At 40.2% G+C, this 14,351-nt stretch overlaps 1 protein-coding gene across 1 annotated transcript in view; it reads right to left on the reverse strand.

Annotated features, from left to right (window-relative positions):
* CPLANE1 (ciliogenesis and planar polarity effector complex subunit 1) overlaps positions 1 to 14,351 on the reverse strand; it is a 64,916-nt gene that overhangs the window by 42,205 nt on the left and 8,360 nt on the right. The window contains 8 exon segments of the mRNA XM_059833280.1: positions 59 to 276; positions 2,753 to 2,886; positions 3,124 to 3,352; positions 7,068 to 7,241; positions 7,983 to 8,147; positions 9,003 to 9,083; positions 10,694 to 10,878; positions 12,829 to 13,586. Coding sequence (XP_059689263.1) covers positions 59 to 276; positions 2,753 to 2,886; positions 3,124 to 3,352; positions 7,068 to 7,241; positions 7,983 to 8,147; positions 9,003 to 9,083; positions 10,694 to 10,878; positions 12,829 to 13,586 — 1,944 coding nt within the window.

The raw sequence follows: 14,351 nt of genomic DNA on the forward strand, positions 1-14,351 counted from the left end.
CATGATTATTTCATAAATACATACAAAGACCCAAGGAATGTCTGTCATGCACACTTACTTCGCTGAGAGAAGCTGGCTGAGGACAGTATAATGGTGGTGCTGGAAGATAAAGCCCATCTGGAACTAAACCATACAATTTTCTGCTAAGATCCTTGGCAGAATCCATCAAAAGCTGAAATGTCTCTGAGAGAATATCAGCATCTGCCATAACAGCTGCTTTCAGTAGTTCCTGTATTGAACTATAAAGAACATTTGCATCTTCCTCTTCAATGGGATCTATAAAATATTAAGCACAGAAACCAATAAATTAACTCACTCAAGTAATACATGGCCTTCATTCTGAAATTATGAGGCTACGTTCTCAGAATTTGCATTTGTCTATTACAATGTATACATCACACGTACTTGCTTTAAGGTCTCTCACATTTGAAAATAGTATTCAATTATTAGTTTTAAGTTTTGCCACATCAAGGGGGAAGCTATTGCCTTTCTAGATAGAGAACTGAACTTTTCAGCCATGAATTTGCTTGGCATAAAATTCCGGCAAATCATTCTCACCAAGCAGGCATAAACTAGATATACTATTAATAATGACTATAACAACTCTTTTATCAGTGAGCATGATGATCAAGGAAAGGGAAATGTATTTGTTTGATCTCTTTCACGTATTATTACATTTGTTCCTCATCTCCTAGAAGTAGCAGGACCTTCAACATATATCACTAATTGGTTTCTGAAATCCACATAGTATTATACTGGTTTACTTCCACTTCTACTCCTCCTGCTTGTCTTGAAATATGTGCTGCCAAATCTTTCTACTACCCATCATACTTACAGATTGTTATATACAGCATGTGTATGTGTCTGTTTGAAATAAAATCCTTGGAAATGAGTACAAAAGAAGAATCTACACACTGTTTGGGATATGGCTTAGATAAAGATTAATTAATATCCACCTGCTGACAAGAACTTGAAATATGGTTTCCAAACACAGAAAAAGAGAGTAAGGAACAGAGATCATGCCAGTAAACATTCTGTAAAATGTAAACAAGGACAGGTTGATCTAGCTAATTGGGGGAATTTAGGTGATAAAAAGCTTGTATACACCCATACAAAGAAGCACAGCAACAATAGCAGGTGGGGGAATCATAATAATACCGAGACCCATCTACTCACAGTAGAAAAATCAGCCCATCAAAGGTTCGTCTCCACAAGCCCAGAGATGCTCAACAGCAAATTATGTACTCAGAGAAACGGGGACCCTGTCCAGGCTCTTCCCAGGAGAGCCATCAGCTCCAGTGTCCAGGTATGAAACCCATCAAGATGAGCCAGTGGGAGTGGCTCTCTTCAGTACCTTTTGGCTTAAGAGGGGTTACTGTCAAGAAGGATAGGACATACTATAAGATGCAGGGGAGGAGTTTTTTGGAATTGCACTAAGCTCATGGGATTTTTAGGAAAGAAACCAAAGGTATGCCATGGAGTTGTGGCAGCCTCACCTCTGTTGGGCTCTGTCAGCACATGTCTGTTTTCGTGGGTGAGGGACTATTCTGTGTGTCTGTGTATACGATTTTAAGTGCCAGCAACCAGAGTGGGAACATGAGTCAGAGTGTGCATCTCGCTCTTCCACGAGTGATACCACAGGAGTTCATAGTGACTGGAGGGATGGATGAAGACATGGACAGCTGCCGGAGAGATGCCTGGGAGACCTGCTTTGGACAGCTGCCGGAGAGATGCCTGGGAGACCTGCTTGTGTGTCTGCATGTCTCTAAGGGCAAGACGAGGGGATGTGGATACTGGAAGGACCAAGGGAGTCATGACCACCTGCCAGAAAGACAGTGTGCGGACAGATGTGTGCATCTCTAAGTGTGAGGCAGCAGGAAAGACTGAAGATCCCAGACGAGCTAGCTATGGGGTGGGCTGTATATTCAAGGCCAGCTACTGTGGGGGTGCCCACACAGTGTGTGCATGGGGGGAAGAGGGTATCTGTGAGTAAGTACCAGAAAATGGAGCAGGGCTGGAGCTTTGAGGGCTTATATATGCAGACGCCAGCAACATGGAAGACTAAGCTACCAGGTCTAAACCCAGCTACTGGAGGGATCCGCAATGTACGTACAGGTATGTATATGCAGACCTTCATCCTTACCAGCAAGAGAGGGAAACGGGATGGGATTGTTGGCACTGTCTGTGCAAGTACTGAGCATACTGTAGGTGTTGATCTGTGTGGCCAGCTGTATATATGTGTTGTATACATGTGTTTGTGTATGTGCCTACTGGGAATACATTTTCAGTCTTGCTAGCTGTTGGTCTTGGGGGCATGGAGCTGTCAGGCTATGAGATACCAACCCCTCCCACTTTAACAGAAAGGAAAGGCAAAAACTAAACACCATCATGTAACTAATTTTAAGTATGATGATACTTTCCATACTGTTAAAACATTTGCACGTGCTTCAGGACTCTTGTTTTGCTCTAATGAAGCTTCATTTTTCTTCCAAACTGAAGTTGATATCTGATACAGTCAAACAAGGTTTTGGCTGATACGCACAAAGACGACAAGATTGATAATACAGTCCCTTTTTAGAATGATCAAAGCCAAAACACAACCCCCTACAAAATTAAAGTATTTTAATACATTATAACAGTAATGGACACGTTGGAGAAGACGAGGTAATTGTTTCTTTTTAAGACAGCATATAACACCAAATATGCAGTGAAATAACAAAAAATAAACACAATTATTTATAATTTTATTTACCTGTAAACTGCTTGTACTTTATACATCCTGATGTTTCAGAAGTAACTGGCTGTCCTAACAAAGATTGTAACTTTTCCTGAAAAGTCTGCATTGGTGATAAGCTTAATGGCAGGTGATGCTCTGTGTTTTTCAGTCTGAAAGTATAACAAGAAACTGTTCATTAAGAACAAAGTAAAACCCATAGATAAACTAATAAAGCTCTGTTAAAGGAATATCTAAGACAAAATAACTCATCTTAACTTAGGTCCTACACCTACTAGTAGTCTGGGAATATCAATTTCTGAGGCCAAGGATATGCCTTGTTACAATAAACTTCATGCAAATAACATTAATAACAAAACATAGTATACTAATTCCAAGTTGAAATTTACCTTGAGAATTCATCAGAGTTCTGACAATACAGCTGGTAGGCCACACCAATTGAAACAGAAAGTTTCCAGTCCCCCAGTCTGTGTGTTAACCACACAGCCTCTGGAATGAGTCCACCAATAAAGAACAAATCAAGAGCATATTCAGCTGTCCACACAGATGAAAGGTTCTGGTCCCTGACAGCTCTGGTAACCAAACAGCGTTGCAGTGGAATAATACGAGGAGATAAGTCTGTGGCACAAAAAGCACATTCTGAAGTTTAAATAAATCTGCACACTATCAGATGAATAATCTAGAATTCGTATGTTCACACTACTTTTGGATTCACTGCAGTGTAAAATTGCTCTTTATTAGAGGCACGCTACAGGGCTTATCTGCAGCAGGCAGATGCAGCTCATGCTATGATAAAATAGTGAGGTCAGAGTGGGCTATTTTTCTGCTTAATAATGTGGGATATGCAAGCGTGTGCGAAACTTGTGGGTTATTCCTACTTTAAAGATTTAGTCACACGGATAAAATATTTGCAAGTATGCTAAATATGCTTAGGATATTCAAGAGGGTACACCTGAGATAAATGGAAATTCTGAGTTTTCCTAGTGTACCCGTATTGTTTGTACTCACTGTGCTGCTTATTTCAGAACACAAAGCTACAAAGCATTTTCGAGAAAAGATAGCACATTATTTTAAAAGAGTGTATCAAGACAAATTTAGTTATCTCCTTGTTTCTTGAGGTTGTCTCACCATGTACATGGATCTTTGACTAATGTAAGCATTAAAATCAAGGTCTTATTTTATAGGCTTTATCTGAAAAGTTGTCTGATTAAAACATCCAAAAAGACCATGAAGAAATATATACCAGTGCATGCTGTAGTACAGAAAACATTAAAAATAGTCAATGTATTCAAATACATTGCAGAAAATCTAATCAAAATAAGTTAATATTGTAAAGAAATATCTGACATTATAATAGCAACTTACTAGTAGGGTACTTAAAATACTTCCAAATAAGTCTTCATTCCTGTGGACATTGAATCACTTAGGAAATTTTTTGTTTCAGAGTTAGTTTTTCAAACAAGGGAAATCTTTAAACAGAATCTCTTGCAGAAAATAGATAAACCAATCCCTGTGATAAATACTAATTCTCAGAAAAATGCTGAAAAGCAGGACTTACACCAACAAGTACTACTTGACTTCAATAACAAACCAACTTGACATTCCCACTTGTTCTGATGATACAGTGTCTGAAGCATTTTGGCTTCCAAGAGCTCTACTATCAAATAAGCAAAAAATGCTTTCCTCTGCCTATTCTGGCCATGCGTCCTCTGGCTACGTTTCGGTCACACGATATCACAGATCCAATTCAATTATTTGTTAAGCTCTCCTTTTCTCTCACTTTTGGGAGGATCAAAGTCAGTCAGAGCCACATCTTTGGGCAAAAGTAGTGCAAGAACCATGAAATTCTAATGTTGCTTAATTTAGGTGAAAAAAATATGCATCCTTTTATCTGAATATCCGATTTACATCACTAACCTCAAAGCATGGGGAAAAAAAAACCCTCAAGAAAATAAAAATATCAATAGATTGGGAGGCAGTCCTGAAGGGCAAAGGAATCCAGGAAAGCTGGACATTCTTCAAGAAGGAAGTTTTAAAAGGTACAGGAGCAGGCCATCCCTCTGTGCCAAAAGACGAGCCGGTGAGGAAGAAGACCAGCCTGGCTGAACAGGGAGCTTTGGCTGGAACTCAGGAAAAAAAGAGTTTACGACCTTTGGAAGAAGAGGCAGGCAACTCTGGAGGACTACAAGGATGTTGTGAGGTTATGCAGGGAGAAAACTAGAAGGGCCAAAGCTCAGCTGGAACTTAACCTGGCAACTACCGTAAAAGACAATAAAAAATGTTTCTATAAATGCTTTAGCAACAAAAGGAGGGCTAAGAAGAATCTTCATCCTTCATTGGTTGGGGGGGAAACATAGTGACAAAGGATGAGGAAAAGGCTGTGGTAATTTTGCCTGTCTTTAATAGTAAGACCAGTTGTTCTCCAGCTACCCAGCCCCCTGAGCTGGAAGACAGAGATGGGGAGCAGAATGAGACCCCCACAATCCAAGGGGGAATGGTTTGCGACCTGCTACACCACTTAGACCCCTACAAGTCTATGGGGTCAGATGGGATCTGCCCGAGGGTACTGAGGCAGCTGGCAGATGTGGTCACCAAGCCCCTTTCAATCATTTATCAACAGTCCTAGCTAACTGGGGAGGTTAGCAAATGTGATGCCCATCTACAAGAAGGGCTGGAAGGAGGATCCAGAGAACTACCGGCCTGTCAGTCTGACCTTGTTGTCAGGGAAGATTATGAAGCCGATTGTCTTGAGTGCCATCACACAGTACGTACAAGACAACCAGGTGATCAGGCGCAGTCAGCATGAGTTCTGTCAAAGCCAGGTCCTTATGGACTAATCTGATCTCCTTCTATGACAAGGTGACCCACTTAGTGGACAAGGGAAAGGCTGTGGATGTTGTCTACCTAGACTTTAGTAAAGCCTTTGACACTGTTTCCCACAGTATTCTCCTGGAGAAATTGGCTGCTCATGGCTTGGACGGGCTTACACTTTGCTGGGTGAAAAACTGGCTGGACGGCTGGGCTCAAAGGGTTGCGGTGAATGGAGTTAACTCCCGTTAGCGGCCAGTCACAAGTGGTGTTCCCCAGGGCTCAGTATTGGGGCCAGTTCTGTTTAGTAGCTTTATCAGTGATCTGGATGAGGGGATCGAGTGCACCCTCAGTAAGTTTGCAGACGACACCAAGTTGGGTGGGAGTGTTCATCTGTTTGAGGGTATAGGAAGGCTCTGCAGAGGGATCTGGACAGGCTGGATCGATGGGCTGAGGCCAACTGTATGCGGTTCAACAAGCCCAAGTGCCGAGTCCTGCACTTGGGTCACAACAACCCCATGCAACGCTACAGGCTTGGGGATGAGTGGCTGGAAAGCTGCCCGTTGGAAAAGGACATGCGGGTGTTGATTGACAGCCAGCTGAAGATGAGCCGGCAGTGTGCCCAGGTGGCCAAGAAGGCCAGTGGCTCCCTGGCTTGTATCAGAAACAGTGTGGCCAGCAGGACTAGGGAAGCAATCATCCCCCTGTACTCTGCACTGGTGAGGCCGCACCTCAAATCCTGTTTTCAGTTTTGGGCCCCTCACTACAAGAAGGACATTGAGGTGCTGGAGCGTGTCCAGAGAAAAGCAATGAAGCTGGTGAAGGGTCTAAAGCACAAGCCTTAAGAGGAGAGGCTGAGGGAGTTGGGGTTGTTTAGCCTGGAGAAAAGGAGGCTCACGGGAGACCTTACTGCTCTCTACAACTGCCTGAAAGGATGTTGTAGAGAGGTGGGTGCTGGTCTCTTCTCCCAACTGACAAGCGATAGGATGAGAGGAAGCAGCCTCAAATTGCACCAGGGGAGGTTTCGACTGGATATTGGGAAAAATTTCTTCACCAAAAGAGTTGTCAAGCATTGGAACAGGCTGCCCAGGGAACTGGTGGAGTCAGCACCCCTGGAGGTATTTAAAAGATGTGTAGACGTGGGGCTTCGGGACATGGTTTAGTGGTGAACTTAGCAGGGTTAGGTTAACGGCTGGACTCAGTGATTTTAAAGGTCTTTTCCAACCTAAATGATTCTATGATTCTGTTCTGTGGATGACATAATTCAGTTGCACACATCAAGCTATTAACTTCAAATACAAAAAATATTTTCAATAATCAAGAGATGCAAAACATTAATCCCATACACAAACACACCCACACCCATCAACAAAAATATCTGGAAAAACTAAGTTATTTTATCTTTACAGTTAATGGTGCTGAAACTATAAATCATCAAGTTAAAGCATAACAGACAGCTCTGATATACATGTAAAAAATGATAAGAGTTAAACACAGCAAATTAAACTGCTTTTACAGAAAATACCTTGTTTGACATGAAGTGGATGCAGGATGTCAACACTGTGTGGAGGAAAGATATACAGCAGCTGATTTGTGAAATAAGCGGCCATGAATCGCGCCATGGATCGAACCACAGCCATAGCAGTTTCAGTATGAACATCTGTTACCATCCATAGTTCATGCTGAAAATACTTGGTATCTAAAAAAACAGATACCAAATTAAAACATTATTAGGAAAATTATTTTAAAATTGAATGCTAAAATGGTTTAATCACAGCTTACAAAACATTTTTTAAAAACAAGCGAAGTATGGTATTACTTAATTTCTTGACAAGCTTTCAGGACTTACAGAGCTTAATGTTTTAATTTTAATATAATGTGTAATCAGTGTAAAAGACTTTTATACTAGGTTTTTGATGACTGGAGATGGACCTCTAGTATCTAAATTTAGATCACTGCTGAGACAAAAATCCTGTTTAAATTTGGATTTCATACTCTGACTTAAAAATTTACAAGCATCTGCAAAAAAATCCCACTGTCAATTTAGGGCTGGTGGCCAAGCTAAAATCCACTATTTTATCATGTTGTATCATAAAAAAACATGTTAAATCAATACAAAATGAAATCACATAATTTCTCCATATTTTTCTTAGCCGAAGTCCTTCCGTGAGCAGATTTGAATCTAAGACCATTTAACAGGCCATGCTTTCACTATTAATTATACAATCAAAGTTGTCTAAACACTTACTCCAATACGTGCATATGAAAGAACACCCGAGGATCAGAAAAAGATCTTTAAAGTCACTGAAAACAGACTTCAGTCCAGTGTGAAGAGAAAAGCATGCTGTCAAGTGTGTGTGTGATGGCACAGAAATGAGATACTAGGTTATTCAAACAGTATCAACATACCTTATCACACTTTTATGCAATATAAACATACCAGAAAATTTTTCCATCTGACTCACTGAGAGATGTGATCGCCTTAGAATCTCTCCTACCAGATGATCACAGAGTCCCTGAGCCTCAGACAAGTTATACTGATACAGGTGGCAAAATAATATTGCAAGATAATATCTACTCTGAAGAAAACATGTTCTTTTTCCTCCTGCATTAAGAGAGAAAAAAGGGCATAAGTCCAGTTGGAAAAGAAACAATAAACACAAAAACAGACACAGCAGGTTTGAAAGCACTAGTTCCTCCCTCTCCAGAAACGTATCTATGCAAACATATACTCTGAGAAGAACAACTCAGGAGCAGCTATTTTAGGAGATATGATCTTCCTACAACCTGTAAGTTACTAGTGAGTTAATACTCATCCACAACAGTTTTACTTTTAGAGATCTGGCAGTTTTCAAAACAATACAGTGATTAACTGTTAAGACACAGACGAAGACAGGAGAGCCCAAGGGAGCCTAGGCTTCAAAGAAGGGATGCCTAAACCACAGTGAAATTGCTTAGACATCCACCAAACTTCCAATATCCTGAATTCTTTCTTCATGCGGTATTCCTCATCATAATAACCAGCAAAAAAATTTTTCATGATGCTTGGGAGTAGGCTCTGGAATATCTGCTTCAAATCAACTCCTAAATAAACTCCTGCCACCAATTATTGTGTTTTGTTACTCCCCAAACACTAAGTATTTTGATTTTACAGCTACTAAAGGAATTGACTTTTGTTTATCCATTTTTCATTGTCTCTTTCTTGCTCAGAAATATACCTAGAGCTTTTCTGTACCAAGTACTTCACAATCACAAGAAAACTCTGATATTAAAATAGAAATGCATGGAATTTTCTCAGGAAGCAATCAGACTAAAGGTTTGACTAGTCTCTATTCAAATCCCAGCTTAATTTCAAGTATGCATCCTTTTTTTGAAAGGCAAGCAGAGAGTCACAAATAACTACATAAAGTGATTATACAACTTACCCCCTCCACTCCCAAAAAAAGATTTTATTCCTTACCTTTTGCCTTGATTTCACAAAGAGATCTTTTCCAAATGTCCACAGATTCTCTGTAGGAACCTAAAAGGAACTTCTCCTCACCTATAAAAGTCACATATGTAACAAATTAAAAGCTCTATGTAATTGCTTTTATGTGTGCAAACACACATGCACTTACTTCAGTATTACAAGTTTATGAAAGGCAGAGTAAAATCTGTGAGTCTCCAGCAAATTTCTATTCTGAGAGCTAAAACTAAGTTTTCAGCATCTGAGAGAAGAGGAGTTTGAATATCCCTCCCCACCATTTTTTTAAGTTGCTAAATCACTATGAAACGAAAAAAATCAATTCAGATTATAATGACTCCTACAAGGTTTTCAGTAATTAGGTTATTTTTTTAGATTACACAAGATTATAAATGTTAACTATAGTTAGAAACTTGAGTATTCAAAACCCACAATAGTTTATTAATGGGGAAAAGTATTTTCTCTTATCTGTTTTCATATTTCCTATGATGTGGAAAATGTTTTTTCATTGTAAAAGGTAGATGTAAAATTATTTAGCAAGTTGAACATATACATTCTTTTTTCTGTAAAAGATCTTTCAAACAACAAGTCTATGATTACAGATTTCATGTCTCTAAATGTCACTTCTCCACCTCTATTCCCATTCCAATTTTTAATCCACTGATCAATTCCTAAATACTTTGACAGAAAGTTAACTGCAAAAGAGCACAGCTCCTGTGCAAAGGAAAAAGAGGAAAAAAAAAACCCAAAATAATGCTACCATAGAAGAAAAGACAAGGACAAATTTGCCACTCTACCCTGCTTATCTGCAGCTAGCCAGTTCAGGTATTGGCTGGCCCATCAGCATATATATTACCCTAGCTCATCCATAAACCGTGCCATATCTATTTGGGAAACTGAATATAAATAAAGAACATAAGGAATGGGTGGAAAAGAGAGGTGGGAAGTTGCAAGTGTTGTTAGGATGAGTGAAAGAGACATGAAGGACCAAATGTATTGTACAAAGTAATGTAGGAAGAGAAACTACAAGTACCATTTAAGGGAGAGAGATCAAGAATATTGAGAGGAAGCAGAATTGTGGTGGGAGACATAAATGGGAAGCTGGGCTTATTAGTGCGGAAGGGGAAAGGAAGATAAGAGCATAGGGCAGTAATGTGTAGGAAATTAGGCTACAACCATATACTGTTTCCAAAATAAATATGCTACATTAAGTCTATTACATTAGGTTACACTAAATTAAGTGCTTAGTTGAGGCTGACTACATTCATGAACGTGACATGCTCACGCCCACAGTGATCACATGGAGCAAACAGGATTTCTACATAGAAATCCAGTAAGATATACATGGTCATGCCCACATACTTCAGAGGAAATAACATAGTACAAATGAGATCAGAATTCAGAACCTGTGTTCAGATTCTCCAGGACATGATTCAAAGCAAACTGAAGTCAATACAGTCTTTTTATTTAGCTCAACAAGCTCTAAAGATTATAATACTATCTACAGGTGTACTGGGACACAAAGTATTTAAGAGAGTTCTGATGAGAATTTTAAGAAAAGTCCCACTATTAACTTTTTTAAAATCTGGTGGTCAGTTATTGATTATCATTAAGTTGGACCTAATTTTCCTAGTATTCAGTTAACCATGCAACTACCTAACATTTCTAGTTCTTTCCAAAGTACTAACCAGATACAGAATTAATCTTCAAGTGTTGCTCTAAGGTCAATCCTGAAGACTGGAGGGTCGCTTGTATATGACTTAAGAGCGATGAGACAACAGACTCTTCTTCTGCATTCTTGTTCACTCTTCTGTTCAGCTGCATCTGATACCAAACCACTTTCTTATACAATAAGCGCCATAGTACCATCAACCTGTAGTTCAAGAAGTATAATATTATGAAAATCAAAAGTCAACAGTTACTTACATCAATTTATTATTTTCTTATATTTTGCATTATGTATCTGAAAACTAAATTGTATTTTATGTTAACACCTACTTTCTTGACTTCAATGAGGGGAAACGAAGTGAAACACTTTTTTACCTTGGTTTTTGACCAACAAACATTGATTCTTCTGAATTTGTGTAAATGCAGCAATCTACTTCAAGCACCCAAATGCACCCAAAATGAATCCCTTGATATCTAAACAATGAGGAAATGAAATAACCTAGACAAACCTCAAAACAGGTATCAGTGTCTTTATAAACAACATTGATTAAAAATACAATGAAAGCATAAGACAGAAAAGCAAAGACAGGGAAACAAAAGACTGCTGAACATGTTTTTAGGGCTGGCAAGTCCCTGCTGCCCAGCACAGTACGATTAGATGTACCAGCTCAGGTATGTAATAAGCTTGTGGATACAAGCAAATGCACGTTGCCAGGGACTTGCAAAACCTTGCACAGAACTTCAAGACATCTGCATCTTCTTTTCTAGCACTACTGCTTCCATTATTAATACACACAGAGTCAGTGTGCCCTGTACTCGGTGCTGGTGAGGCCGCACCTCGAATCCTGTGTTCAGTTTTGGGCCCCTCACTACAAGAAAGATATTGAGGTGCTGGAGCATGTCCAGAGAAGGGCGACGAAGCTGGTGAGGGGTCTGGAGCACAAGTCTTATGAGGAGCGGCTGAGGGAACTGGGGTTGTTCAGTCTGGAGAAGAGGAGGCTGAGGGGAGACCTCATCGCTCTCTACAACTACCTGAAAGGAGGTTGCAGAGAGGCGGGTGTTGGCCTCTTCTCCCAGGTGACTAGCAACAGGACAAGAGGAAACGGCCTCAAGGTGCGCCAGGGGAGGTTTAGACAGGATATTAGGAAGAATTTCTTTACTGAGAGAGTGGTGAGACACTGGAATAAACTGCCCAGGGAAGTGGTGGAGTCACCATCCCTGGAAGTGTTCAAGGAACATGTGGACGACGCATTGTGGGACATGGTTTAACGGGCATGGTGGTGTTTGTTGGTTGATGGTTGGACCTGATGATCTTACAGGTCTTTTCCAACCCTAGTGATTCTGTGATTCAAGGTGCGGCCTCACCAGCACCGAGTACAGGGGGATGATTGCTTCCCTAGTCCTGCTGGCCACACTGTTTCTGATACAAGCCAGGGAGCCACTGGCCTTCTTGGCCACCTGGGCACACTGCCGGCTCATCTTCAGCCGGCTGTCAATCAACACCCGCATGTCCTTTTCCAACGGGCAGCTTTCCAGCCACTCATCCCCAAGCCTGTAGCGTTGCATGGGGTTGTTGTGACCCAAGTGCAGGACTCGGCACTTGGGCTTGTTGAACCGCATACAGTTGGCCTCGGCCCATCGATCCAGCCTGTCCAGATCCCTCTGCAGAGCCTTCCTATACCCTCAAACAGATGAACACTCCCACCCAACTTGGTGTCGTCTGCAAACTTACTGAGGGTGCACTCGATCCCCTCATCCAGATCACTGATAAAGCTACTAAACAGAACTGGCCCCAATACTGAGCCCTGGGGAACACCACTTGTGACTGGCCGCTAACAGGAGTTAACTCCATTCACCGCAACCCTTTGAGCCCAGCCGTCCAGCCAGTTTTTCACCCAGCAAAGTGTAAGCCCGTCCAAGCCATGAGCAGCCAATTTCTCCAGGAGAATACTGTGGGAAACAGTGTCAAAGGCTTTACTAAAGTCTAGGTAGACAACATCCACAGCCTTTCCCTTGTCCACTAAGTGGGTCACCTTGTCATAGAAGGAGATCAGATTAGTCCATAAGGACCTGGCTTTGACAGAACTCATGCTGACTGCGCCTGATCACCTGGTTGTCCTGTGCATTTTTTCCCCCATGCAAAAATCATTCATACCTTTTTTCTGTTTTTGCATCATGGTTTACTGCTCGAGGTGGCTCTTTAAGCAGAGATTTCAGTGAGCTGAATTGCAGAGTAGTACTCTCATCAAGAGCTAGGAAAACAGGCACAGTGAGGGAGTCAAGTTCCACGAGACTATTACCATGAGGAGATACAAAGAAATTCTCATACTGCACTATGCACACGCTACTTAGAGTGTGAGAAACCATTTTCAAAAGACAGAAGCATGCCAGAAGGTTTTTTGAGAACTGATCTTGTTGCTGTATAAGCATCAGTTTTAAAGTCTGTAATGTCAGCTTTGCCAAGTGCCCTGTCAGACTGGCTCTTGAATGCCAGTACAAGACAGTTAAACACTGCTGAAAATATTTTAGGACACAATGCATCCAGTGACTATTCTTCACAGACTTGTTTGAAGACGCATCCTGGTTTAGCAAAGAACATTTCACAAACTGAAGAATGTTGAAAAAATGGATAATGCAGTTCACTGTGTAATGCAGCAACGTATCTTTCTCTTCCATATTTTTTGAAATCCCTATCTGCCATGCAGCAAGGAGGTTTTTCTGAATGGAATATAGTTCCACTGATACATTATCTTTCTCTTCAGTATTGTTTTTTGCATGGATAGTATCAAACATTGACGCAAATTCCAGGTGGCCTTGATTAGCTTTACCAACAAATGAATGGATTCTTTGGCTAGAGAAGGTGGAAGGGCTATTGCAAAACTGCTTTTCGTCATCTGATTCTTCTTCATAATCCTAAATCAGACAAAAAAAATTAAACAAAAAAATAGACAGTTTAATTCAAGTCTATTGAGAGACAGCATAGTCTGCCAGGAATTACCATTTAGTCAGTCTCACAAAGGAAATCTTCATGCTTAACTAACTTGCTTAATTGCTAATAAGTTTAGTTCACAGCAGTTTCATCTAGATCTCAAACTAAATGTGACTATTTGGAATAGTTGTGCAGACAGAAATTAAATTACGTAACAACAAGACATTCACTGTAAACACAGCAGTAGTACTTATACCAGAAAGTGAAACCCTGTCCTTTATTTAGCCCCGAGTATGGGTAAGAGTTTTTGCCAGATACCTGTAAGATATAAAAGCCATTCAACAAAAGCTCAGAAACTTCAAAGAACAAATAAAAAACCAAAAGCATGAAACAGAGTTGGGAAAGGCTGCACAGTAACTTTGATCACAGAGCCATTCTTCCAAAAGACATCTACAAATTTGGAATGGATGGAAGAATCCTCTAAAATTAAAAGTAAATACCTTATTCACTAAGAATAATAACATTCTACTTCTTACTAAGATACTTTACAGCCCCCGTGCATTTAGTAATATAATGTTACATTTTATTATAAAGTGAAGCTAAAGTATTAAACTACAATAAACTGATGTTCATGTAGATTAGTACGTATTTTTCAAAAAGTTAATGCACTGCTGAAAGATATGTTTGAAAATAAAGTATCAGTGGAGAAAAATTAACCATATTCCTCACACCTATAAAGAAAATGAGAA

The sequence above is a fragment of the Gavia stellata genome, chromosome Z (assembly GCF_030936135.1).
Source record: "Gavia stellata isolate bGavSte3 chromosome Z, bGavSte3.hap2, whole genome shotgun sequence".
NCBI lineage: Eukaryota > Metazoa > Chordata > Aves > Gaviiformes > Gaviidae > Gavia > Gavia stellata.